General features: G+C 43.1%; 1 protein-coding gene across 2 annotated transcripts in view; it reads left to right on the top strand.

Moving 5' to 3' along the window:
- The window catches only part of LOC138268280 (thyrotropin-releasing hormone receptor-like), a 140,364-nt gene that overhangs the window by 47,331 nt on the left and 65,989 nt on the right, over positions 1 to 27,044 (top strand). For both annotated transcript variants that reach the window (XM_069217774.1, XM_069217775.1), the window contains exon 2: positions 22,397 to 22,991. In XM_069217774.1, the coding sequence (XP_069073875.1) occupies positions 22,615 to 22,991 (377 nt within the window). In that variant the 5' untranslated portion in view covers positions 22,397 to 22,614. The remainder of the gene's footprint in view (positions 1 to 22,396; positions 22,992 to 27,044) is intronic.

The following is a 27,044-nucleotide window of genomic DNA, read 5'->3' as shown; positions in this document are numbered from 1 at the left end:
TATGATAAATTAACAAATTCTATCTGATCAAGAACTATGCCAGGTTATTGGCATCGCAACAGACGATACAGTTTCTAGTGGATGTAAACCCAAATCATAATTCTGTCCTCAACTCCCCATGGGAAACAAGATAGATCTGTTTCAAGAAGTGATGGTAGAAGGCCTGATGAGAGTTGCTCTGGATACAGATAAACACAAACAGACTAACATGATGCAAGAAGATTGGGAAGCCTTGAAAGTCTTGAAAAATGATGATTCCAGCATTATTAAAGCATCAGATAAGGGAGGCAATATTGTGATCTTTGACCGCATGGAATACATTAAAAAGGCAATGAGCCAACTTAATGACAAAGCAAGTTATATCAGGCTAAGCAAGAACCCCATGGCTGATAATATGGTGGAGTATCATGATAAATTGAAAAACTGGCAAGATGTGCATCTCCTAGAGGAAGAAGAAATGAAGTATCTAAAGATAGATGATTCTATTATTACAACAATATATTTCTTGCCAAAAATACATAACAACAAAACAAATCCACCAGGAAGGCCAATAGTGAGTTCTATGGGATCTTTATTAGAAAACACCTCAAGATTTCTTGATATATTTTTGTTTCCCTATTATGTTCCCAGCCTTCTTTCCTATTTTAGAGATTCTATGGACTTTCTCAATCGGATCAATAACATCCCATGAAAGAAAAAAGACATCATGGCAACAATCGATGTGGTTTCCCTTTATACCTCCATAAGACATGAAGATGGCCGTGAGACTTGCAAATATGTTTTTAGAGCAGGGTCCATTGGTTTACTGAAGCATACAGAGATGATTTTGGAGATGTCACAATATTGTTTACCCCATAATATCCTTCTCTTTGATGGCCAATACTACTTACAAAAGAGAGGAACAGCGATGGGTACTGCCTTTGCACCAACGTATGCCAATCTAGCCATGGGATGGTGGGAAGCAGAAACCATTTGGTGTGACAGTAATCAAGAATCTTTAGAACATGTGGTATCATGGGTCCGTTATATCGATTACCTGTTTTTGATTTGGGAGGGAGTGCAAGAAGGATTATAGAAATTCAACATCTCTTTCAATGATAATCCACAACAGTTGGAATTCACATATGAAACTAGTACAACAAACATCACCTATCTGGGTGTAAATGTGTATGTAAAAGAAAGTACAATATGCACACAGATTTATAGAAAGCCCACAAGTGTGAACACTGTGTTGAACGCTAATGGAGTATACCATATGGTGAATTTTTGAGGGTTAGGCATAACTGTTCAGATGATTCTGCCTTTGAAAGACAATTGGAAGACATGTACATGCACTTTACACAAAGAGGACACCTGGATACCGTTTTGAAGGATGCAATGATGAGAGCGAGAAAACGTAAACAAAGCGAACTTTTGACACCAAAGAACAAGAATATCTCAGCAACTGCTGAGAAGGATGAGATTAGATACATTATGAGATTTGACATTGCTAGTCCCAAGATAAAAAAATTGCTGAACAAGAAATGGAATTTACTGCGATTAGATGAGACATTGAAAAGGATAATACCAGTTCACCCACAAGTTACATACAAAAGAGTTAAGTGGCCCCACAAAAGAGACACATTTCAAACTGGTTAGACTGGAATAAGTTAGGATTTTGGAAATGTGGAAAATGTAAAGCATGTCCCGTTGGAAAAAACGCATCCACTTTTCAAACGTATAATGGGGGAACTATGAAAATTAGAGAAAGAATCACTTGTGAGACAACATTTGTTATTTACATAGTTCAATGTGGATGTGGTAAGAAATACATGGGAAGCACTGTGAACAAATTAAAACTCCATATACTTCAACTAAAAGAAATCAATAATAAAGACATGATGTACTACATGGTAAAGCAAATATGGGAACAACACAATGGAGAATATACAGGACTATAGTCTTATAGGATACAATGCATCAACCCCAATCCCAGAGGCGAAAATCAAAACAACATATGAGGAGGACTGAATCAAAATGGATAATTTTAATGGGAACTGAGAGTCCCTGTCGATTAAATGTAGATGCAGAGTTAAATGTTCATCTGTGATATGGGATCTCAAGAATGTTATCTAGTTCCATTAGGAGTATACAATAAATTTCAGTTAGAAAAAATCTGATAGAAATTAGATAGAAAGATCAAGATGAATAGGTATCCTACTTAGGAATTCACTTTTTGGCAATTATTAATAAAGATAAGAATTTTTTAATGCAAGGCATGTGCATGTCATATGGAATTTCAATCAAATAATAAAAACATGTTTTTTTAGGGTAAGGAACAGGCAATTTATAGGGTACTTCACCTAAAAATCTCTTTAGTCACTATTAAATCAAAATTAAAACAATCTTTGAAATAATTTCAAAATATCGAAGGGAAAAGATGATCAAATATATATATATATTTTAGAAATCAATGGGTTTAAACATATTGCACTTACTGTGAGTTATTGAAGTGCTATTTTTTATATAATTAATTTTAAACATCTTTTATATCATACCACACTTGCACTTCCGAGAGGTACTTTACCTTACAAGCTTTATTGCAAAGATAACTCGCAGTGTACATTATTTGACACATAATATGCTTTAATTGTTGATACTTGAAAGTGTCTGATTATTTTTCAATGTAAAGACTATCATCTCAATAATGCCTTTTACCCTGAATATTCCCTGAATGGTAATAAAGCAAATTGAATCAATTGATTAGCGTTATAACAATAACCTACAGGGCATGTCAACCTGAGATAACTTGGAGATAACATAGAAGTGATATAAAGATGAGAGAATGAATCATTATAAAGAAAGTAGCAAGTGGTCATGATATTCATACAAGTGCGTCCACTTCTCCTTCACCAAACCCCCCCATACACTACCATCAACACACCACACCCTACTGCATGTGGGACAAGATCCCCACAGAACGTCAAAACTCCCAACTGGCCCACAACCCCCACAAACACCAACGACCCCAACGCAGGAACACCCAACCTCTCCAAATGGATCACTACCTGCGCAGACACCCTAGCACCCCTCAGAAAACACATCACAACCCGCAACAACAAGAACGCCCCATGGTTCACCCTTGGACTCCAAGCGCAAACGCCGCCAAGCTGAGAAAATATGGAGACTAGAACTCTCTTCAACCAACTTCTCCACCCTCAAAACCACCATTCGCAGCCATCATCAACTCATACGCACCGCCAAAAGAGATCACTACAAGACACGCCTTGACAACAACTCCCAAAACAGCAAAGAACTCTTCACCATCATCAATGAACTTGCCAAACCCAAAGCCAGCAACATAGACCCTCCCCCACACACAGCCCCTATGTGACGCCCTTTCCAAACACTACCTCCACAAAATCCTGGACATCCACAACAGCTTCATATCACACACACACACCACACATACCCCGCACTCATCCAGCTCAACCCCCACCCAAGACCCCTCCACCACACTATCCACATGGACCCCTACCACACACGAAGAAACTGAAAAAAACATGAACTCCATCCAGTCCGGTTCCCCCTCTGACCCCTGTCCACACCGCATCTACAACAAAGCTAGGCTTACCATCTCCCCCATACTCTACAACATTATCAACTCCTCTTTCGACTCCGCCACCTACCCAGACCCCTGGAAGCACACGGAAATCACCGCTCTCCTAAAAAAACAACAAGCCGACCCGGAGATCCTCTCCAACTACCGCCCCATCTCCCTCCTCCCTTTCCCCGCCAAGGTTGCAGAGAAATTTGTCAACACCCGCCTATCCCACTTCCTGGAAGCAACCAACACCCGTGACCCCTCACAATCTGGGTTCCGCAAGAACCACAGCACAGAAACCGCCCTCATCGCATGCACTGACGACATCAGGACTAAAGTCGACAAAGGCGAGACCGTCGCACTCATCCTCCTAGACCTCTCCGCAGCTTTTGACACCGTCTGCCACGACACACACTCCGCACACGCCTCCACAACATAGGAATCCGCCACAAAGCCTTAGACTGGCTCACCTCATTCCACACCGACCGAACCCAGAGAGTCCGCCTTCCACCCTTCCACTCCAACACTAACAAGATCACCTGCGGAGTCCTCAAGGGTCTTCCCTCAGCCCCACACTCTTCAACATCTACATGATCCCCCTAGCCAACATTCTCCGAGCACACGGAATCACTATCCTCTCCTATGCAGATGACACCCAACTCATCCTCTCCCTCACCCACAACCCCACCACCGCCAAAACCAACCTACACGCTGCTCTCCTAGACACCGCCAACTGGATGACCACTAACCACCTCAAGCTCAACTCAAACAAAATCGAAATCATCATCTTCGGCTCCAAAAAAACACATGGGACGACTCCTGGTGGCCCATCGCCCTAGGTCCCGCACCCACCCCCGCAACCCACGCATGCAACCTTGGCATCATCCTCGACCCCTCCCTCTCCATGAAACAGCAAATCAATGCTCTAACCTCCTCCTGCTTCCACACACTCCGCACTCTAAAAAAATCCTTCAAATGGATCCCCCCAGAAACCAGAAAGACAGTCACCCATGCTCTCATCAGCAGCAGACTGGACTACGGCAACGCCCTCTACGCCGGCACCACACTCAAACTCAAAAGCAAACTCCAAAGAATCCAGAACACAGCCGCACACCTCGTCCTTGGCCTCCCCCGCCACGAACGAATCTCACCACACCTCAAATCCCTTCACTGGCTCCCCATAGACAAGAGAATCACATTCAAGATCCTCACCCACGCACACAAATCCCTCCACAACACTAGCCCAACCTACCTCAATGAAAGGGTAAACTTCCACACTCCCACACTCAACCTCTGATCAGTCGACCTCGCCATAGCCACAGTCCCCCGCATCCAGCATACCACCACAGGAGGCAAGTCTTTCTCCTACTCACCCCCAAAACCTGGAACTCCCTCCCCACCGACCTTCGCAAAACCAAAGACCTACTGGTCTTCAGAAAGAACCTCAAGACTTGGCTGTTCGATCAGTGACCCACCCTGACCCCACCTCCAGTCTCCCCCCTCCCCCAGTGCCTTGAGACCCTCACAGGTGAGTAGCGCACTCTACAAATTTGTTTGATTGATTGATACAACATTTGATAAGGGGTCAAAAGAGATATAATTATCATTAAATAGGTACTTTACCAGGTTTAATGTTATTATTAAAAATATTATATGTATATTATAGGATATTGTATTATGTTTCATATATTACCTTACACAGATTCAATTATGACTCTCATTAAGGAACTACAAAATAAAAATAAGCAACAAGAAGAACATTGGAAAACCAGGACTGGATGGATAATGCCCTATTGGTTGTTTAGGGGTATGTGTGAAGAGGGAATGTTTTTTTCTTGGGATATGAAAGGGCACTCTATCACAATGAACTCTATGGCCTGTCGAAGTCTAAGGCCGAAACGCGTCACTATTTTTACAAGCACTGAGCACTTTATGAGTTAATAAATGAAGAAATAATATTCTGAACTCTATTTCTGGTGGTGCCGCCTTATTTCTCTCTTTTTGGTTTGGAAAGAAGAGAGGCTCCTGGAGGTGAGAAAAAGATGACCCCCCCCAAATAAACACACACACACATATATATATGAAAACAGCAGCTCCAAAAATGGAAGGGCCCAAGAACCACTAGTATCCTGTATAGATGCCTGTTTTGTGGAGTAGGGGACTTAACCAGAGGACAGGGACCCACGTCCTCTAAGTCAAAACAGTATGCAAAGAAGGTGAAGTCCCACTTGGAAAATTATTGTTTTTATTGTTATGCCGACAATGCAGGCCCAGTTATACAATCAGTCACTGGTTAACAAAACACGAAGTGCGGTCCAAGGTCCAAACATTATATAGTAACCAAGGAAAAAGGAGAATCAGCCAACACGTGTTTCGCCCCCTCTGGCTATGTATTTGCCGGGGCTTTCTCAAGGCTGAAAATAAACAGAAATAACAGATTGTAGTTCAAGGTTATTCATTTTGAAAGGGTGAGATGTCATTAAGACATCATCAAGAAGGTGAGCTAATAAAAGGAAGTCCCATGCATAAGTCATAAAGATAGATTATTTGTTGCCTTACAGGAAAGGACTATTTTAGTCTATAATCCATACATGTCTGCTCTTTCGCATGTGGTATGTTAATCTAACTCTATTTGCACTCGAGCACCTATATTTTTAATTTGATAACCTATACTCTTTTTTGGGATCTTAGAAGATAATTACGGACTTTTTGTTCCACTTCCCACCGCTTTCTCTTTTTCACCATAATTTCATGTAATGTCACTGATTGCTTTCTTACTCCTTTGAACCCTCAATACATCAGGGTCTGACCACAGTCACCATTCAGCACCTATGTATTACTTCCTTTTATTTAATACTTGGCTCTAACTATTCTATATTTGGACTGAGCACACTCTTTATGACTTATGCATGGGACTTCCTTTTATTAGCTCACCTTCTTGATGATGTCTTAATGACATCTCACCCTTTCAAAATGAATAACCTTGAACTACAATCTGTTATTTCTGTTTATTTTCAGCCTTGAGAAAGCCCCGGCAAATACATAGCCAGAGGGGGCGAAACACGTGTTGGCTGATTCTCCTTTTTCCTTGGTTACTAAATAATGTTTGGACCTTGGACCGCACTTCGTGTTTTGTTAACCAGTGACTGATTGTATAACTGGGCCTGCATTGTCGGCATAACAATAAAAACAATAATTTTCCAACTGGGACTTCACCTTCTTTGCATACACATATATATATATACACATATATGTATATATATATATATATATATATATATATATATATATATATGCATGTTTTACCTACTCAAGGTCACCAAGTGGTAGTTATAGTTAAGTTAGGACCTGTTTCCATAAGAAAAGTGTTTTTAGTTTTGCCAATAACTTTGGTGTGGTGTTGTTTGCCGAATCCTCACAAAATTATCAAAATTAGTTTGCCACTCACTTCAGCTGCTGTCTTCGAGGTGATTTGTCAAGTGTGGGCTGAGAAAAATGGGGGCGGTCCCAAAAAGCATTTTCCCCATGCATTTTCAGATAGGGTCTTTAGACGTGAATACAGCCCAAACTGCTGAACGGAATTACACCAAATTTGGCAGAAAGCTAGATCTTAATGCCCAGATCGAACTTTTTGTTATTTAGTATAAATCCTTTGAATAGTTTTGAAGAAATAAAAGGAAAAAATGAATATCTAGGGACGTGGAAGCTCTGCAGTTCCCAAAGGTCTCATGGTGAGATCTGATTGGCTACCAACATTTCAACTAGGAAGCAGAGTCTCTTTAAAAAACAGAAAAAGGGACAGGTTACGGACACCCTGACCCACTAGCCCAGGTGCTGGGGTTCCAAAGGGACGCCTGCCAGAGCAAAAAAAAATATTTGATGTCTTACTTTTTTGTTGAAATTCATAGAGGATCCACAAATCCAGCACTTGTTCAATATAGCCCCCAGGTGGGCCAGATCCAGCTGTATTCGCAATTATTTAAAAAAAAGAGTGGATGCACGGGGCCCCCTCCTATGGTTCTATTGGGCCCCAGTGACCATAAACTCCTCAGTGCATTATAAACTATTTCGAAGGGGACTGCGCAGACTCCCTTCCGTGGTCTCAAGCGAGACCCGGGGACCACCACCTCCCTGGAGCTTTACTTATAAAAATGGAGGGGGCCCAGTGGACCACCCTCCTGGAGCTGCTTGGAGCCCCAGGATCCACCACCCCCCAGAGGCTAAATTAAAAACATTAAAAGGGGACCCTGAGGACCTACCTGGGCCCTAGGGACCACTAGCTCCCTGGGGCTTATAAAAAAAGTAAAAGTGGGAGGGGAGATGTGTGGCCCTGTCCCAGTCCATATACGGCCCGGGGGACCACCACCTTTCCTGAGCCGGCCCATGCAATTTAAAGGTGGGGGGGGGGCAGCTTCCCCTCCTGGAGCCTTTAATGGCCCTTGGGACCCTTCCCCAAGGCCGGCTCCTGCTATCTCCTGAAGGGTCCACCCTCCGGAGATAGCAGTTTTCTCTCGGATATATATATACTCTGGCTAAATCCCTTTCTTTTTAAATAACACACATTACCCGATTGCATTGCTTACAGCATAGTTGCAGATCCACCATAATAACATATAATTAATTGCCCTTGTAGAGTAAGGCACGGGGTATTATGCGCTAGTCGTGGCCGTCTCTGATACTCAACAATGGTAATAAATACCTTTGCACTGGGCCACTCACGATTCCCGTCTTTTAGGAATCTCAAAAGCCCTCTTAACTCATCTGCTGGTGTCCTGACCCTAGTAGATTGATTTCCTGTTAATGGAGAAGGCTTATATAAGAGCAAACAATGGGACGTTAATGTCATTATCCAGGACTGTGTCAGAGGAAACAGATGCTGTGTGCTAACTGGCAAATCCAATAAACTCAATAGCCACTTAACAGTAACAGTCTGCAATGGATCCGTGGTGAGAATCTGAAGAGATTAATGCTTCCTTCTGTGGGGAAAAATATATAAAGGCCCCTCAGAGAGTAGAAATGGCAATTGCTATGCATACTGAACTGTCATCTCTTTGGGGACGGGTAGTAAATCGTGACTAGCGTGTGGAAGGATCAGGGGAGGTCCACCCTCCCCGCACCTGCTAACACCCAACAGCTCCAAAACATCATGTCCAAGCTCAGGGACTGGTGAAGCAGACTTGATGAACGAAAAAACACACACACTCTCTCTCTCTCTCTTTCTCTCTCTCTATCAGCAGATGGTACACTTCCGCACAACCTGTGCAATTACTGTAAAGACTCTTTGGTAAGAATGTGTACTTTGCACCTTCACTTAGCCCACCATTCACACATGCAACTGACTGCCCAAAACCTACGAGTGTCCATTGACTCTTCACAGGTTCCACAGATTCAGAGAAATGTATAATAATAAAACTAGTTCAAAAGCACCGGAAAACTAATATAATATCCAGTTTGCAGGTAGGATAGGTTCACCTGTCCTGATGAAGACCCTATGACATACCCAGTCCCATCACGGGGGTGAAATGTGTTTACTTTCCAGAGAGGCATCATGCACAAAAAGACATAAAAACACAACAAAAAAGGAACATGCGAGAGCATAGACTTAACTTCCTGACTTCTAGACCTCTATTGGAACTTACTGATCTGTCTTCAGAGCACACAGCCAGAAAGAGGCTTGACTATTAGGCACATTTGAGACCACAGGAGTTATTAATATATTCACAGGGAGTGAATCATGAGTAACCTGTGCACATGAAACGTAATGTTTAAAATGGTAAGCTTGTAATAAATGTGTTTTAAGTTTCCATGCATATTTTAGCTTGATAAATATGTTCCGAAGATCTACTGCATAATCAGTATTTAGGTATACACAAAAGTCGCTCTCTGTGATAAATTACATTTTCATAAAATGGGAAAGTAACTAATGAGACTTATCACTACAGTCAAAATAAAAACTGTACGGCCGGTTTAAGGACATGTAGAGAAACAACATTACCATCTGCCAGTGCCACGAGTGTGGCCGGGCCATGGTTTTAATCTGACAAATAGATGAATACATGAAGGAGTAGAATATTGAATGGTGTACTCATTTCACGAAGTCGTCCATCTATTTTGTTTCTAGGAGACATGTATTGAATTAAAATGCACTGACGCTTTTGTTTCTTGGACGTAATGCACAGCAGGGAGATGATCAGGTAAGCAAGTGAGGTACAGAGAAAGGGTGAAGAGATCAGGGCCCCAGTAGTGGGTGACAAAGCCCCATCTGTTGCATCCTCCTGGCCCTTACTGGTGATACTATGTCAGAATTTTCAAGGCTCCCTCAGAAAGGTAAGGGGGTATCTGAGGGTCCGCAGGTAAGAATGCATTGCGGTCCTTTCAGTCTCTAGGTCCACTGAGGAACTACTTAAAATACCAACTGGGAGGTGAAGATTTTGGCCTTATTGGGTAGATCTTCTGGCACCTGGAACTCTGGGGTCTTCCTTCGAAGCTGGTCTTTTCTTTTTGAAGTTACAAGCAACGCATGTTTGCTAGGCAGACTAATGCAACTACTGGAGGGATCTATCACTGACCCATCCTCATCGTATCAATAAAAAGGGTACCATTAAGGTGGCTAACAATAAACTATTCTGCGCCAAGAAGCCCACTTTACAGGTATACGATGATGTTAAGAAGCTGTTTGCTTCACCTCCCCACTCCAGATCTTCAGCTGAAGGATCAAGAAGCAGGAAGGTGAAAAGAGATTTTGGCTATGCGTCTATTGCCAGAGCACCTCGTTCCTCATCGCTCAGAAAACCCACAGGTACAACTTGTTTGAAAGCCTTGTCATGAGTGAACCGGGTGGTTTATGGACTGCTGTGATTAACCAGCAATACAGAAGAAACATGGGAGATTTTCTAGTACCCTTTTCCCCTAAGATAGACATGAAAACCTTCGCACCCTCTTGCTTCAATGTTAGAGGTCAGTGGAACATACGAATATATGGCTTCCTTTCTAGCTCAAAATACACAAGCTGTGTTCCATGTTCCTTAGTAAAGTGACCATACACTGAGTGGTAACTTGAGAATTACTGTGCTGGGTTTGCCTTGTAGTCCCACCTCCAGCTGACAATGCCTGGAGGGATGCTGGTAAAAGGCAGTATTAACTCTGCTGGCAGAAGGGCAAGATGTTTTTCCAAGGCAGGCACCAAGGGACGAGGAGCCACTGGCAAGAGTGCCACTGACAAGGATCCCACACCCAGGGGTACCCTGTAGAAGGATGTGTCTGTCGCAGGAGCCCTCTGGCCTGGCAGCCAACAAATCTGCATGGATAGCTCCACTATCTGTGCAGTCAGTATGAGGGGCGTGGAGAGAATCTACCCAGGCCTTGGCTCAGGCTCTCACTGGATCTGTAGTGAGCCAATCGGGAGCATCGGAATTAACAAACTCCTACGGGAGATACCACTGGAATCACTGGTAAGATATCAGAATTTTATGGTGTGTTCGAGTTCACTCTTTATAATACACCTTTGGGGCAAGTGTTGGGAAGAGCAAGGGATTAGGAAATTGGGATGAAGTGAGGATGCAAAAACTGGAGCTTTTGCAGGGTCCTTCATTATTCACTTGAAAAAGTCCAGAGCTCTCTTGATTCCAGTTGCAGTTTCTTCTTCATTGTTTAACTGGCCTGGCACTCTATGAACATACAATTAGCCTCCACCATAGCTCTCAGTGTTTGCTAGTTTCATTTTTAGGTCTGGCTACAGACAGCTTTAGCTGTTTAGCAAGGCTTCACGTTAACACAAAACACAACATAGACAATACACAATTCAGAACACACATAAGGGGGCTTAGGTCAGTTCTCTTCAGCTATTAGCTTGTTTGTGTTAGCCCCTCTGAGGCATAGGGAGAATGTGGTGTGCATCACAATTTGGTGTCAGCTGACTACATTTCCCAGATGTTAATATTCTATGCATCTAGAGTTGAAAGGTGGTTTAAAAGTAGTATATCGATGGTGTTGCAGCCTGAAAGGCATTGCAGCCTCAAGTGCAGCTTAACAAAGATGTCAGTGGAGGGCTTGCATCTAACTAGGTTATCACCCGCTCCTTGGCCCACAGTAATATCACGAATGGATCTTTTGCTGGAAAGATTAAAAGCAAACAGGATAGGCACCATGCATGCTCCAGAACAGGGCACTGATTTTTTCTGTATCACTGTTGCAGCCAGGCGCCCTGTGTAAAAATCAGGGTGCCCAGTGGCTTTCCTTTTGCTCCTGCTAGATGGTCATGTGAATTAAGAGCGCTCAGTTGCTCCATTGCTTCTACTGCTGCCTATCAACTGCCACACCTTCTTTGCCAGACCTCTGGGTGCTCCTTTGAAAAGCAAAGTACTCAAGGGCTCCCCTTCTGTTGCTGCCATTGGATCTTCACTAACTCACTCTCAAGCTCAGAAATGATCAGTCTACATTCATTCTGCCATGTACCACATTAATGGCAATACAGGAAGTAGCATACGCCCCAGCAACCTGTGTCTACAGCAGATATGGTGCACGGTGCTAGAGTGGTAGCAGAGTGACACATCTGCACGGGTTCTACCCCACTGGTACATGAATCACCAAATAGTAGGGAATGTCCATTTGTACTAGATATGGATACCGGTATCACCAGGTAACAGGAATGCGAAATGGTAACTAGCAGGAGAAAAGCCTGGTAGCCAGGGCACTGTCAATACACAGGCTTGGGCATATTGAGTGGGGTGTCAGGGTACTTAAGCCTTTCTTGATGGAACCTTGGGTTTGTTTGAAGGGCTGAGCTGTCCAACTCCTGAGGATTGAAAGGCTTCTTGGCAGGTGGCTGATGTAGGCTCTGTTATCCATGGGTGAGTAGGAAGATTGCAACCTTTCTCCCTCTGATGTTCTTTTTGAATTTAGTATAGACAGGAGTCATCAGACAGGACCCTGCTTGGAGATGACCTCAATCTAACCTTCACCAGTGAGCACCACACAGTTACCTCTGGCCACTGACTCTTACTATTACAGCATACAACTCTGAATACTGCAATAATATAATCATTAGGACCTTCATTGTGACCCATTACTTCGTTATACACAAATAGTTGTGGTCAGGCTTTTCCTTCATAAAGCTTGCTGGCTTCTCCCTCCCTCCCACTGGCTTTCCTACCAATCATCTCTGAGACATCTTGTTGGAAATGGGGTCTTTGGTTGACAGTCAGGTTACCCCCTGTTCAAGCAAGGACCCTCACTCTAGTCAGGGTAAAAGAGAAACACCCTCACCTAACCCCTGCTTATCCACTTGGTAGCTTGGCAGAGCAGTAGGCTTAACTTCAGAGTGCTAGGTGTGAAGTATTTGTGCCAACACACACAGTCACTTAATGACACAACACAGGTTTAGAAAAATAGGAAATATTTACCTAAACAAAACAAGACCAAAATGACAAAAATCCACAATACACAAGTCAAGGGAATAATAAAAATGCAAAAAGTAGTCTTTAAGTAGTTTCAAACACACACTAACGCTGTTAGTGTGAAAAAGTACCTTGTGTGCGTCAAAAATGACCCCGCATGGGCGAGTGGGCATCAAAAAGGGCTTGCGATTGGTCGATTCCACTCACGAGCGGGACCTTGCGTTGTTTCTTCTTTCGTCGGGTTGGGGCGCATTGTGTCTTCTCTCCGCAGGAGAGCAATTCGTCGATCCGATCAGCACTCTCGGGTCCAGGCAGGCCTTGCATTGTTTTTACATGTCCGGCGGTACTTGAGTAGGAAATCCAGCCGCACGATGATCCAAAAACCACACAGCACGGGTTGCGATCTCCCAGCCTCCGTCAGTGATGCTGCACGTCGTTTCTCCTGCTCCGTGCATCGATTTTTCAGTCGCATTTCCGGTGAGTGTTGATTTTCAGCCGCGGAGCCGGCTGTGCGTCGTTTCTTCAGTTGTGTCGATCTTTTCCCCACACGGCGCTCTGTGCATGGATTTCCTTTTCTTTAGGCTGCCAGCTTCTCCTTTCAGGGTACCAGGAACTGGATGGGCACCACAGGCCAGAGTAGGAGTCTCTCCAGAGGCTCCAGGTGCTGGCAGAGAGAAGTCTTTGCTGTCCCTGAGACTTCAAACAACAGGAGGCAAGCTCTAAATCAAGCCCTTGGAGAGTTCTTCTCAAGATGGAAGGCACACAAGGTCCAGTCTTTGCCCTCTTACTCTGGCAGAAGCAGCAACTGCAGGATAGCTCCACAAAGCACAGTCACAGGCAGCGCAGCTTTTCTTCCTCAACTCTTCAGCCCTTCTCCAGGCAGAGGTTCCTCTTGTTTCCAGAAGGGATTCTAAAGTCTGTGGTTTTGGGTGCCCTTCTTATACCCAATTTCTCCTTTGAAGTAGCCCTACTTCAAAGTAAAGTCTCTTTTGAATGTGAAATCCTGCCTTGCCCAGTCCAGGCCCCAGACACTCACCAGGGGGTTAGAGACTGCATTGTGTGAGGGCAGTCACAGCCCTTCAGGTGTTGGTGACCACTCCTCCCCTCCCTCCTAGCACAGATGGCTCATCAGGATATGCAGGCTACACCCCAGATCCCCTAGTGTGAGGTGCAATCAGCCCAACTGTCAAACTGACCCACACCGGGAATCCACAAACAGGCAGAGTCACAGAATGGTATAAGCAAGAAAATGCTCACTTTCTAAAAGTGGCTTTTTCAAACACACAATCTTAAAATCAACTTTACTAAAAGATATATTTTTAAATTGTGAGCTCAGAGACCCCAAACTCCACATGTCCATCCACTCCTAAAGGGAATCTACACTTTAATCAGATTTAAAGGTAGCCCCCATGTTAACCTAAGAGAGGGATAGGCCTTGCAACAGTGAAAAAAGAATTTAGCAATATTTCAATATTCACTGTCAAGACATATAAAGCACATTACTATATGCCCTACCTTACCAATACACTGCATTGGGCTACCTAGGGCCTACCTCAGGGGTGTCTGACATGTAAGAAAAGGGAATGTTTAGGCCCGGCAAGTGGGTACACTTGCCAAGTCGAATTTACAGTTAAAACTGCACACACAGACACTGCAGTGGCAGGTCTGAGCCATGATTACAGAGCTACTTATGTGGGTGGCACAACCAGTGCTGCAGGCCCACTAGTAGCATTTGATTTACAGGCCCTGGCACCTTCAGTGCACTTTACTTGGGACTTACTAGTAAATCAAATATGTCATTCATGGATAAGCCAATTACATACACATTTTGTAAAGGAGCACTTGCACTTTAGCACTGGTTAGCAGTGGTAATGTGCCCAGAGTAACAAAACAGTAAAATCAGAGTCCAGCACACATCAACAACTTGGGGAACAGAGGCAAAACGTTTAGGGAGACCACGCCAAGGATGAAAAAGTCTAACACATCTCATTCCATTCAATGACATAGACTGAAAAAAATATTTGTCAGCTGTTCTCTACACTGCCTTCAATGCTACTCTCTGCACCGTCTCAAATGCACAGTGCATTCATGTAGTATTTCATATTTATTGATGCTTACAGAGTGGTCCCATGCATACTGTGCCATTGGAACCAAGCTGCACCCAACTGATGAGCCCCAATCAGAGTGAAACCGGTTTTGGGTTAGTTGTGTTCCTGTTCAGGGAGGACCTTGCCTGGCAGTTTGGACTGGAATGTTCCTATTAGAGAAGGGTCAAGGCTGATTTGCATATGGCTGGGTTGAAACTGAGGTGATCTGGTGTGCAAAATAACAACAAACTGCAATGTGGCCATGAGTAATTACCAGTGGCTGAGATATATTTAAGCATCTATCTACCGCTTTTTTTATATTTCATCTAACTTTCAGCAGTCAGCAGTCAGCCCCCCACACCTTTGACTGCTGACTCTTCCTATTATGGCAGACAACTCTGTATACTGCATTATCATCATTATTGGCAGCCTCGTGTGACTGATTTCTTCATTTTAGACAAATAGTTGTTGTCAGGCATTTTCTTTATAGAACCAGCTGGTGTCCCTCTCCCTCCCATTGGCTCTCCTGACAGTCTCCTCAGAGAAATCCCATTCAATTCCAGTGATGCAGACTGAAAAACCTAAGGGCCTGATTTAGAACTTGGCGGATGGGTTACTCTGACACAACGGAGACAGATATCCTGTCTGCCAAAATGTAAATCCCATTATATACTATGAGATTTAGATTTCGGTCGGAGGGATTTCAATCACCGTTGTGATGGAGTAATCCATTCGCTGAGTTCTAAATCAGGCCCTAAGTGTTTGCCTGCTGCTCTCTGCAAAGCATTTAATGCTGCTCTCAGTACCACCATCTCCATGCGCAGTGTACTCAGAAGTATTTCATATTTACTGATGTTTCCAACGTGTTCAATAAATAAAGATGTTTCAAAATTATGACTGAAGGAATTCACACAGAGCAGTGGTGTAATGAACATGGAAAGGGCCCCCCTTGCAGAGAACATGGAGGGCCTCCAGCCTTTGGACTCACTCAGGCCAGGTGCTGTGTTAAAGGGGTCCCCTGAAGGTCGTTCCCCCCCACCACACCACACCGCGGGAGCTGAGGGTGCCATTGTTACACCAATGATACAGAGATATACACATCTTTTTCTCATTATAGTCTCGCACTCCTGAAATAATCATTTGTTGAAGTCATTATGAATTACCCGTGAAGTCTTCCTGAATTATCGTCAAGGACGCTTTTTTTTAACACACCTGCCCAATTATTAGAGAAAGAGTATTTGTCATTTATGATTCGTAATATACGCAGAATACTCCGGGTTCTCGTTCTACTCCTCACATCCTTCTTCACTAACCACTTAATCGCTTATGTGCTCAGGTACGGCCATTCCACCCTGTACAAAATACTTAAATAAATGCATATACAGGCCTCAAATGGCAAGAGGCAAGTGGGCCTAAGGCCCGAGTAAAATTTCTGCTATACCTACGAAATCTCCCATAATTTGAGCAACGTCATTCTACACTTGTTACCCGAAATTACGCTGTAAGGCCATGTCACAAATTTACGCACCATTTGTGGCAAACATTTAGCACAAGTTCATGGGTACCATGTGAACGACTAAAACGCAGACGGTTGCTGTTGGAGGTGCCTCTGTTTTTGCACTGTTTGTTTACTAGGAAAGGCATCCTCGCGTCCAAATACTTTTCGGCCCAAAATATAGCACAAAACGCTCATTTAATATTTTGCATAATTTCGCACAGTAAGATTTTCCCAAAAAGTTATGCAAATGGAAATTACACAAACTTTGCTTATACATATTCATGAGTCCCTAGTATACCTTGCGCCAATCAAACTGAAATGTCTGCTGTCGAGGTACGGATGCCTACAGCTCCTGATTTGCAGGATCCCTAGGAGATATACTGAGATGTTGCCCTCATATTTTACCATTGCATTTAGCACAATCCCAACTCTTTTGGCTGCTTCCAGCAGAATTTTTTCTTTTTAGATTTGACTTGGCAGAGCAGCTGTCAGCATGTCCTTTTGTTGCCAATTATTTGGAATATCTATCTATCTATCTATCTATCTATCTATCTATCTATCTATCTATCTATCTATCTATCTATCTATCTATCTATCTATCTATCTTTCTATCTATCTATCTATCTATCTATCTATCTATCTATCTATCTATCTATCTATCTATCTATCTATCTATCTATTTACATATATATATACAGTTATACAGTCCTGGTCCACCTACTGATGGAATGTATGACATAGTGCTTCAGAGGCAGAGTATTTTGCATACATATCAACCCAGAGTTGAAGCATCAATAAGCAAAGCAAGCATGCATGCATATACATATTATAATGATAATAAATGATTTGCTATACTTTAGAATACACATTAACAGATAGCCACCCTGCATACTCATGCCCCCACACACATGGGTGGACATGTGTGAATCTTTTTTGCTATAGCATATCAAATATTCAAAGTCTACTGTCTTTGCCTTTGCACCCGCTTGCATGAGATGCCATCTTTGAATGGTATTAAAAGGCCTCTTAACAGTGTTTACCCATGCGTGTGCGCGCGCATCAGTGCGAATGCACAGTCTTTTTTTGAATGGGTTTAGCTCCCATTCGAAGATGAGCCTTGCCTGCAGTGCTGGTGCGGATATAGGGAGCTACACGTGGCAGTATCTACGGAGGTACTGAGCCCTCACAAAATACAAAAAATACAAAATAAAAAGGACACATTGGCCCACGAATGATTGACACTGAACTGGACTACTTTTTAGTTAGATGTACATGATGAGAAAAGACCAGTGCCGTCATGCACTGGGAAGGGAGCCAATGGCTGAAATGAACTGCCCCATACTATATGCCATTGTCTGTGGGAGTAAAATGTATACAAGGCGTACCGCTGCAAATTTACAGGCTCATGCAGCCATGTTATTGCTTAGCTTAGGGATACCTTACAGGCTCGGACAGCAGGTGGGTTCCACCAATCGTGTTCATTAAGTTCTGAGACAATTGTGATTAAAACCCAGATATCAACTTTCAGTATACAGTTGAACGTATAAAATGTTGGAGCTAAGTATTAGCATCCCGCTTTATGAAAATACACACATTTTGCTATTATATACAGGGTTTTGATTTGGAGAAATAAAGTCATTTTCTCCAAATAAAGCCCTGTCGTTTTCATTTTGAGTAAATCCATGTTTGGTGCCTAGCTATCAATGCTATCAATTTATCAGTACTACTGTCAGACAATAGGTTCTACACGCATGCCCATGTGCCACCAGAGGATATCACGGATGCCCATAATATGCAAGAAATTGCCAAAATTATGCTAGAGCTAGCATTTTATCAGGAGTAGCCACATTTATGTAATTCACCCCCATTATGCCAACATTTCCGTCAGTATGCCAGGGTCAGCATTATGCCGGTTGTGGGCATCATCATGTCATAGATGCCAACTGTACACCAGGAATAACCCCCATTTTCCCACGGCCAACATTAGACCACGGGTAAGCACTGCCATGCCATTCAACTCCACTATTCCAGGCTGCACCACCAATAAACCTGGGACAGTAATAGAAGAACTGTGGACATCATCATGCCAATGTGACCCACAATATGTTAACAATTATCACCATTATAACAGGACCAGCATTTTACCATGGGTCAGCATGCTCATGCTATTAATTCCCACAATAAGACAATATGCCAAAGCTTGTATTGTGTCAAGGGTGGGCACCCACCTTTAATGGATTTTGACAATATGCCAATAAAATTGCTACCATAATGCCAGGAACAGCATTATACCAGAGATGGACATCATATGCCAAGTTTTAGGCCAGAACTGACCATCATTATGCCAGGGCTAGATGTGTATTAGGGGTAGGCATCATCATGCCTGGAATTAGCACCACTATTGCAAGACTTGCATTGTACCCATGGAAGACACCATCATGCCATGAATCCTAACAATATGCCATGAATGATATTAATTAAACAAGGGTGCTTATTATATCCATGCCATGAATCTGACATCATTATGCCACAGGAATCCACAACATACCAGTGCCAACTACCATTATTACAGGGATGGCATTATAGCACAGTGTGTACCATTATGACGAGGATGCTCACAATATTCCAAGATCTATCACCATTGTGTCAGGGTTAACTTCATACTAAATATGGACACCATCACGGCATGGGTGCACAAGTTTACTTGCTTGCACTCACATTATACCACAGTTGGGCCCGCACTCTAACAAAGTCTTGACAAAGGCTGACATTATACCAGAGACTGACACCATCGTGCCATAGATATCCAAAAATATCCTAAGGATTATCATCACGTTAGGGCTAGCATTTTACCACTGGGGAGCTCCACCATGCTATTGGGGCAAACAATACTCTAAGAATTACTATCCTTATTTTAGGGTAACTAAAATGTAATGTGGATAGTGGTACCCATTATGTAATAGGTGCCCACATTATGCCAGTGACTACCACCATTATGACAGGTCTAGCATTATACCAAGGGTGGGCAAATCAAATAAAGTCAGTCATACTCACACCAGCGTCATTCCACACCTTTTTAATACTTACTTTTCACTATCTATCTGCAAGCTATTTATCCTCACCTCACCCTACTTGGCTCCTACCAGTACCATTTCTGTACATGCAGACACACTGTAACACAAGCAGTGTTATTGGCAAGATAATCTGACTAGCAATGCACTACCGTTTTAGGCCCAACTCTCAGAAGTGTAGTTTAGTCAGTGAGAATTAAGGGGCGTGACTCTCAAATTTTCCAACAAAAAAAGCTATGGGCCCCAGGGTGAATGCATGGGGGTCAAGGTTCGGATGAATTGTTCCCATGAGGAGCATAGTCAGTATTGGTTTGCCTTAGGTGGGCCTCTGGGGCCGATTTAGAAGTTGTCAGACAGGTACTCTGTTACAACGGTGTTGGAGTATCCTCTGTGCCAAACTCAAGGTTTGCCCACCTGATTTTGAGTTGACTGGATCACAAGTTTTACGGTGATGAGGTAAAATTTACTGTCAGAGTAAAACTTCCTTCAACCACAAGTCTGTCCATCACTACAAGGTATATCCTGGCAGACAGGGACAGTAAAATAGAAACGAGGTCCACACCATCTGAGAAAACTGGTGTAGTGGTCATTCAATTTGTTTACTTTTCAAGAAAGAAACCCTCGCTTTGGCAGTTTATTATTGAAAATTAAAAAACTTTGCAAAAGTTTGATGGTCGGCAGTAAAGTTTGTCGGAGCCGTCTGTTAAACTTTTCATGTGGCGGTCCCTGCCAATGTGTAGAGCTGTCTGCCGAGCTGGCAGCTATCTCTAAGTTTGGCAGGCAGAGTAAAGGCAGTAAAGTCCTCTGCCACCCTGTCTGCCTCTACTCTGTCTGCTATAATCCTAAATCAGGCCCTCTGTCTAGAGTGGCACATTGGGTGAAAAACAATGGTTTGGAATGCTACACCCATAGATTGCCAGTGGTTAGACATTATGCAAGCTTTTGTCTCATCACCTTTTTGGTGTTTTATTCCATCAGTATGCCTGGAACCCTGAGTCTGTCAAAGCTTTCCAAGCTTATTACTGCCAATGTCTGTACATTTTAAAAAGTAGTATATTTGCAACCATTCAATGAGTACTTGTATGGGTGCAGATTTACTATTTTTTGGGTAAACTGGTTACTATGGGCCATAATTACAAAGAGGTGGTGCAATGCAATGCAGGAAGCAAGCTTACTGTGGTACGTCATCTGAAGAAAGCACAGCTGCACCATATCTTGAAAGAAATGGCACAGTTCTAAGCCCTCTTTGAGCTGGTGCACTTTGGGCTGCCTAATAACAACACAGGCACCCTTGCGCCATAGCACAAAGGAGTCTGCATTATGGACAGGATATCTTTTGTTCAGTAAGGGTTACCTTCCTGCACAAAACTATCCTTGGAGGCTTTTTTCTCTTTGTATGAGTTGCATACAACGTAATGCAATGCACCATTTCCTTCCTTGTGCTAGGGCTCATGACACACTGGTTACCACTGCATATGATGTCACTTTCAGTGGATCCGCAATATTTGCAGGGTCATGGGATTCAAGAACTGCTCTTTGGCTCTACGGGTTCTAAAAAGCCACAATTCAGCCGACGTAATTCTTTCAGTAAGCAAGTATTTAGCAACAGCTTGGCGCATACGATGCCATCTCCAAAAAGTAATTTAAGGTCTCATCTCTTCTATAGATAAGTTTTAGAGTCATATGTGCAATTTAAGTTATTGTTCTAATGTTTCTACACCAATTCATAGATGTGTATTTATTTATTTGCTTAAGAATTTTTTATTATCTTGTTATATGTGTTTTATGGTCATTGATCGAACAAAGTTGATGATGATGATGATGATAAATTATTGACCATGTGGTTTGGATAGGGCTTGGAATAGATTTTTCTCAGACAAATATGTGGGTAATCATCCTGTGTTTCTGCTATTTTTTTTTCACTAGTGCTAGCCGCAAATAGTTATTTTTGTGCACCTGTCTGGTATTCGTGCCATCTTAACATGAATCCGATATCCATTTTAAGTTATTATATAAGCTTTTATTTCACTGTGCGGGTGTCTCTAATGACTTGGCAGTGCCTAAATTTGCCTATATGATGATTGTGCCGGGAGCAGGCTCTTCATGTCAAAGTATGCTATCTAAATTATCAAGGAACTGTATCACTATGTAGCATCAACCTAGCACTTTAAATTTTTAAATCTTGGGTCGGATTTTGAAGGTTTTAGAGAAGCTATTTTTATTCTAAAATTTATTTTAAGCCAGTGTGAAAGTATAATGGAACAAACGCACTCTTTTTGTACGATTTAATGTGTAACTTTTATGACCTATGGTCGAATAAAGTATATGATGATGATGATGATGATGTCACTTTCAGTGATGTCATCAAAGGAAGACTGATACTGAGATGTTGACTATGTGTAGATATAGGTGAACTGCTTATGTGATCACTCATGCAAGTGCAGCGTAGAATGATCAGTCACTCACCTTTAGAGTGAGATAGATTAAAAGAACGCTTCAAAAGTCGAGAGCCTCTGAAGAGGTGAAGAAGGAGTTCTGGTCCGTCCGTTCAGAGATGCGACTGGGAGTCAAAAGTTCCTCAGGTGCAGTCACCACAGATGTACTGTGTGATTTTGGATTCGTCCTTATTTTATCACGTGCTTCAATCCCATCAATTCTGTTTTCTGCAATGTCAAGAGTGCCTGTTATGAAGTAAAACATTTATAATATTGTGATAGTTTGCTTGTATTCATTTGTTGTACTATGTTGTTTTTTTCTTGTAGATCATGGCAGTGGGCTCAAGACTGCCTGTCTCACCAGCTCTTCAACCTTTTAGAAATTTAAGGAAAACTGTGTTGGTGTTGAAAGATGTAGGAATACTCCTTCAAAGACTTCCATTCCACCAATCACTATAGGCACGGTTTGGATTATGGTTGCCTAGGCTACAAGAAAAGTTATTTGTTTAATCTACATCTTCAGGTCTCAGAGGGCAGCCATCGCCATGGAGAACAGCAGTAAGTTTGACAGCCCCACCAATATTTCCCTGGCCAACAATGACTTGGTACTGGGCATGATCGAATACAAGACCATCTCGGTGTTTCTGGTTCTGGTCATCTGCGGGGTTGGTATAATTGGCAATATGATGGTGGTGCTGGTGGTGTTCACCACACGGGACATGCGGACTCCCACCAACTGCTACCTGGTCAGCTTAGCCGTGGCAGACCTCATGGTGCTGGTAGCGGCTGGATTACCCAACGTCTCAGACAGTCTGGCCGGGACCTGGATTTACGGACATGCGGGCTGTCTGCTCATCACCTACTTTCAGTATTTGGGCATCAACGTCTCCTCCTGCTCAATAACAGCTTTCACAGTGGAAAGGTATGTTTTTTCACAAAATACTTCTATCTACACCTCATGCTTTAGGGCCCCAGGTTTCACACTAGCCACTGAGGTCCAACAGAGAAGAACCTCCACTTTCCACCATTCCTCCAGGCTTGATGAACACAATCTTCAGTGTCTTCTAAACACCCATTGCTCCAGTGTCCTCCAGAGGGGTATGTGGTTTGTTAATACCAGCGTATACATAGTGTATAACATGGGTAGTTAGCAGCCTTCACTTGCCCATATGTAAGTTAGTATCTGACGAGAAAGACTACCGTGTACTGACTGGTGACAACACAATGGTTTGTGAACGCTGCTGAAGACAAACCTAAATGCAGCCAAAGAGAGATCAATTTTGAGTGTTCTTTACAAGTACGTTTTACCCCCATTTCTATGACTGCTTAATTGTAGTACTTTGGATAAGGCATTCATATTAGAAAGCTTCATTTTGCAAACGTCCTACTATTTGTTGGTTAATGGAGTAAAAACACACTGATCCTGATTGCAAACTTTTTAAAGATGCATTATAATTATGGCTCGCAGTTTTCAATGACATGCACATAAATGTAGACAAAACAATATAACTGTCTCTTTGAACAAGCAGGATAAGCAGATTCGAGTGCATGTTTCAAATGGAGGCAGAAAATATGGGGCCTGATCTAGAGCTGGTGGACGTGTTACTCCATTAAAAACGTGATGGGTGTCCTGTCCGCCTTATTACAAGTGCATTATATCCTATGGAGCTTATAAAAAGGTGGACAGGATATCCTTCACGTTTGTGATGGACTTCCTGTATACATTATTACAAGTGCATTATATCCTATGGAACTTGTTAAAAGGGGGACTAAATATCGATCACATTTGTGGTAGATATCCCATCCTCCTTATTACAAGTGCATGTCCAATGGCACTTGCACTAAGCCATATCAGATATCTGTAAGTGATGGAGTAACCCATCAACCAAACTCTAAATCAGGCCCTTCATTCGATACGTTAATTGCATTATAATGAGTGCATAATGAATGGGATCACAACATCTTTATGAATGCTTGATTACTGGCACAATCACAACTTCATAAGTGCATGGTTATTGGCACAATACCATTGTGTTGGTGTATGATCATTGACACAAACACAGCTTTTTGAGTGACTCATCACTTGCACATTAACAGTTGGATGGGTGAATAATCATTGGTGCAATAACCACTTGATTTCATAGGTACATGATTAATTTTTCATCAACAATCTGTTGGTCACATGGTAACTGGTAGAATAGCTGCTCCATGATTTTATTTCTTTAATATTTGTATTGCATATCATCTTAATTGGGCATCCAGCAGACCTTTCAACTCACACAGTGTCACTGCGTGACACACAATATCTACTCTCTTCACACGTTCACCTGGTGAAGAACTGATATCACACGGTGGTAGGGAAAAAGAGCAGAAAACTACTGTAAACAGTGTTTTTCAGCCCTTCTTTTGAGACTTTGAACGGCCGACGTCCATTAATGGGTGTGAAAACTCCCCAGGACATCAGCAACAGCCTCATCAAGCTTATGATTTTTTAAGGAGAGGGTTTGAGAGTGGGGGCACAAGTGCCTCTTAGGTGCTTCGCAGCACCAGGCCATACCCCCTCCAAGGCACCGCCCCCTTCTCACATAGGGCCTGATTACGACTTCAGCGGAGGGGATTACTCTGTCCCAAATGTGACGGATATCCCGCCCGCCGAATTACGAGTCCATTATATCCTATGGAACTCGTAATTCGGCGGGTGGGATATCCGTCACATTTGGGACGGTGTAATCCCCTCCGCCGGAGTCGTAATCAGGCCCATAGTGTGATTTTTAATTCAACTGGCAGGTCTGATACAAGTGCAATCAAACCATCCGTATCTTTACTGTCCTATAAATGCTAGTTAATTGTTTCCAAGAAGCCCATTTTGGAGTCAGAGCTAAATATACAAAACTAAGAAGCTACCACCAGCTTTGGCACATTTCACTTTTGAAACCTATAAGATAAGATGCATCTGTGGAGGATGAAAATGCTACAATGTCTTTAAAATATTACAGGGAAGTTTCACATCCTGAAGTATGTGCAGAATTCAGAGCTAGAAAAAATATTGCTCTTCGGAGATTTATGATCCCTTTGTGGGACTCTACACAATGTCCTTGTAACTGAACTCCTAATAAGCCACCATCAAAGGATAAGTGTGTTGGCTGTATTTGTCGGTCTCATCACATAGTTGCCTACACACTGGCTCTTTCAAGATGACCCATCTGGCAGTGTCAAACTCCCGAAAGGCCAGGCCAACATTGGAAGTTTTTAAAAATACAGATATATTGAGCATAGCAAACAGGGCATTTTCCTAACTCAGTTACCCAGGAATGTTTGCCATACTAGGGCTGGAGTAAAAGGGCTAATGCATTCAAGTGGTTTTAAATATTGCTGTGTGACCAGGTTGTAATATTCATTAGCTTCTCCATTGAAGAATGGTATCCAAGATCGCACCCAATGCTGTAACCTTTAAAAGAACAGTGAATAGAAATCCACCAATGGCAATAGGGAAATAAGAACCTGGTATGACTTGATATTGAGTAACAAAGAACAAAAATTCAACATCTGTTTCATCCAAACGCAACACTCCTTTGTAGGCATACATGTGGTTACTCATGGTATATGCTTAGGCCCTCATTGAAAGAGGGCGGTAAAATAAGCCAGATTCACCCCAGAGGTTCTAATACTAGAGGTATGGTATCTGCAGGGGTGGGACAAATCTGCTCCATTATCTGTTGAGTCCTGAGTATCCACCACGAAATAGGGAATTATCATGAAAATCTGTAATTATGGGTCTGAATCCCACTGTAATTCTAAATTTCCCCATAGACTTCCCTACAAATGTTTTGGCTGTTTTCTGCACCCGAACTCTCCATATGAAAGAAAACCACTTAAGTGGTCATTATGAACACGGCGGGTTGGCCCGCCATGCCGGCGTTGGTGGCTGAAACCGCCAGCCGGCATGGCAGGCCAACTCGCCACATAATGATCATGGTGAGGGCTGCCATCGACAGCCCTCACTCACTCCCAGGCTTCTGCCATCAGGCAGCCTGGCGGTGAGTGGAAACACCATCCAACAGGGTAGCTGCGCTACCCCTCGGATAATGTTTCCTGATCCACCAACCTTTCTGTGGCAGGTTATCCCGCCAGTGAAAGGCTGGCGGAGGGGGTGCCCCGGGGCACCCCTGGGGGCCCCTGCACTGCCCATGCATTTTGATGGGCAGTGCAGGGGCCCCGGTGCAGTGCCCCATCGCGCAGGTCACTGCCTGATTTTCGGGCAGTGATCTGCGCGACGGGTGCAGCTGCACCCCCCGCACAGAGGCATTCCGCCGTCAATGTCCTGGCCAGGCCTTTCTGTGGGCCGGCGGACGGAAACAATGTTTCCGCCTGCCGGCCCACAGAAAGTTTCATTATTTGGCCGGCGGGGATCCGGGGACACTGGCGGTCAGGGTTTTGACCGCCAGCATGAACACGGCGGGTGTTACCGCCGTGTTCATAATGAGCACCTTAATTCAGCTGCAGCTGAAAACTGCTGCTAGTGGCCCCAATGGCATTGAGAGGCCACTCATAATGAGGGCCTTTCTAGTATAATAAAGGGTTTATGATAACTGGTTTGATATCCATCTAAAGGGAGTATGGTAACTTGCATAATAATTATCTGATTAACCCATGCCTGTTGGCACAATAACTATCAAATGGATGCATAGGTAAGGTTCAATAAGTATTTAGTGCATGATTATTGGCACAATATCTATCTTTGTTGCTCATAGGTAATTAGTCAACAGGCTTTCTTAAGATATTAAGCAGCTGTCGGACTAACGTACATCCATGGTGGATCCCTTAGCAAAGGTTTATTCTATCAATAAGTTCCCCCCAGTTCCAAATCAGATATATGCAATTGCATCTCGATTTATCAGATGTACGAGCACCACCAAACCAGGGTGGGAGCCTTAAGTCACCAAGCAAAGAACTAGCTGGTTCCTATCAGAAATGT

The sequence above is a fragment of the Pleurodeles waltl genome, chromosome 12 (genome assembly GCF_031143425.1).
Source record: "Pleurodeles waltl isolate 20211129_DDA chromosome 12, aPleWal1.hap1.20221129, whole genome shotgun sequence".
NCBI lineage: Eukaryota > Metazoa > Chordata > Amphibia > Caudata > Salamandridae > Pleurodeles > Pleurodeles waltl.
The sequence above is the reverse complement of the archived record's forward strand: the minus strand, read 5'-3'. Positions and strand labels throughout refer to the sequence as shown.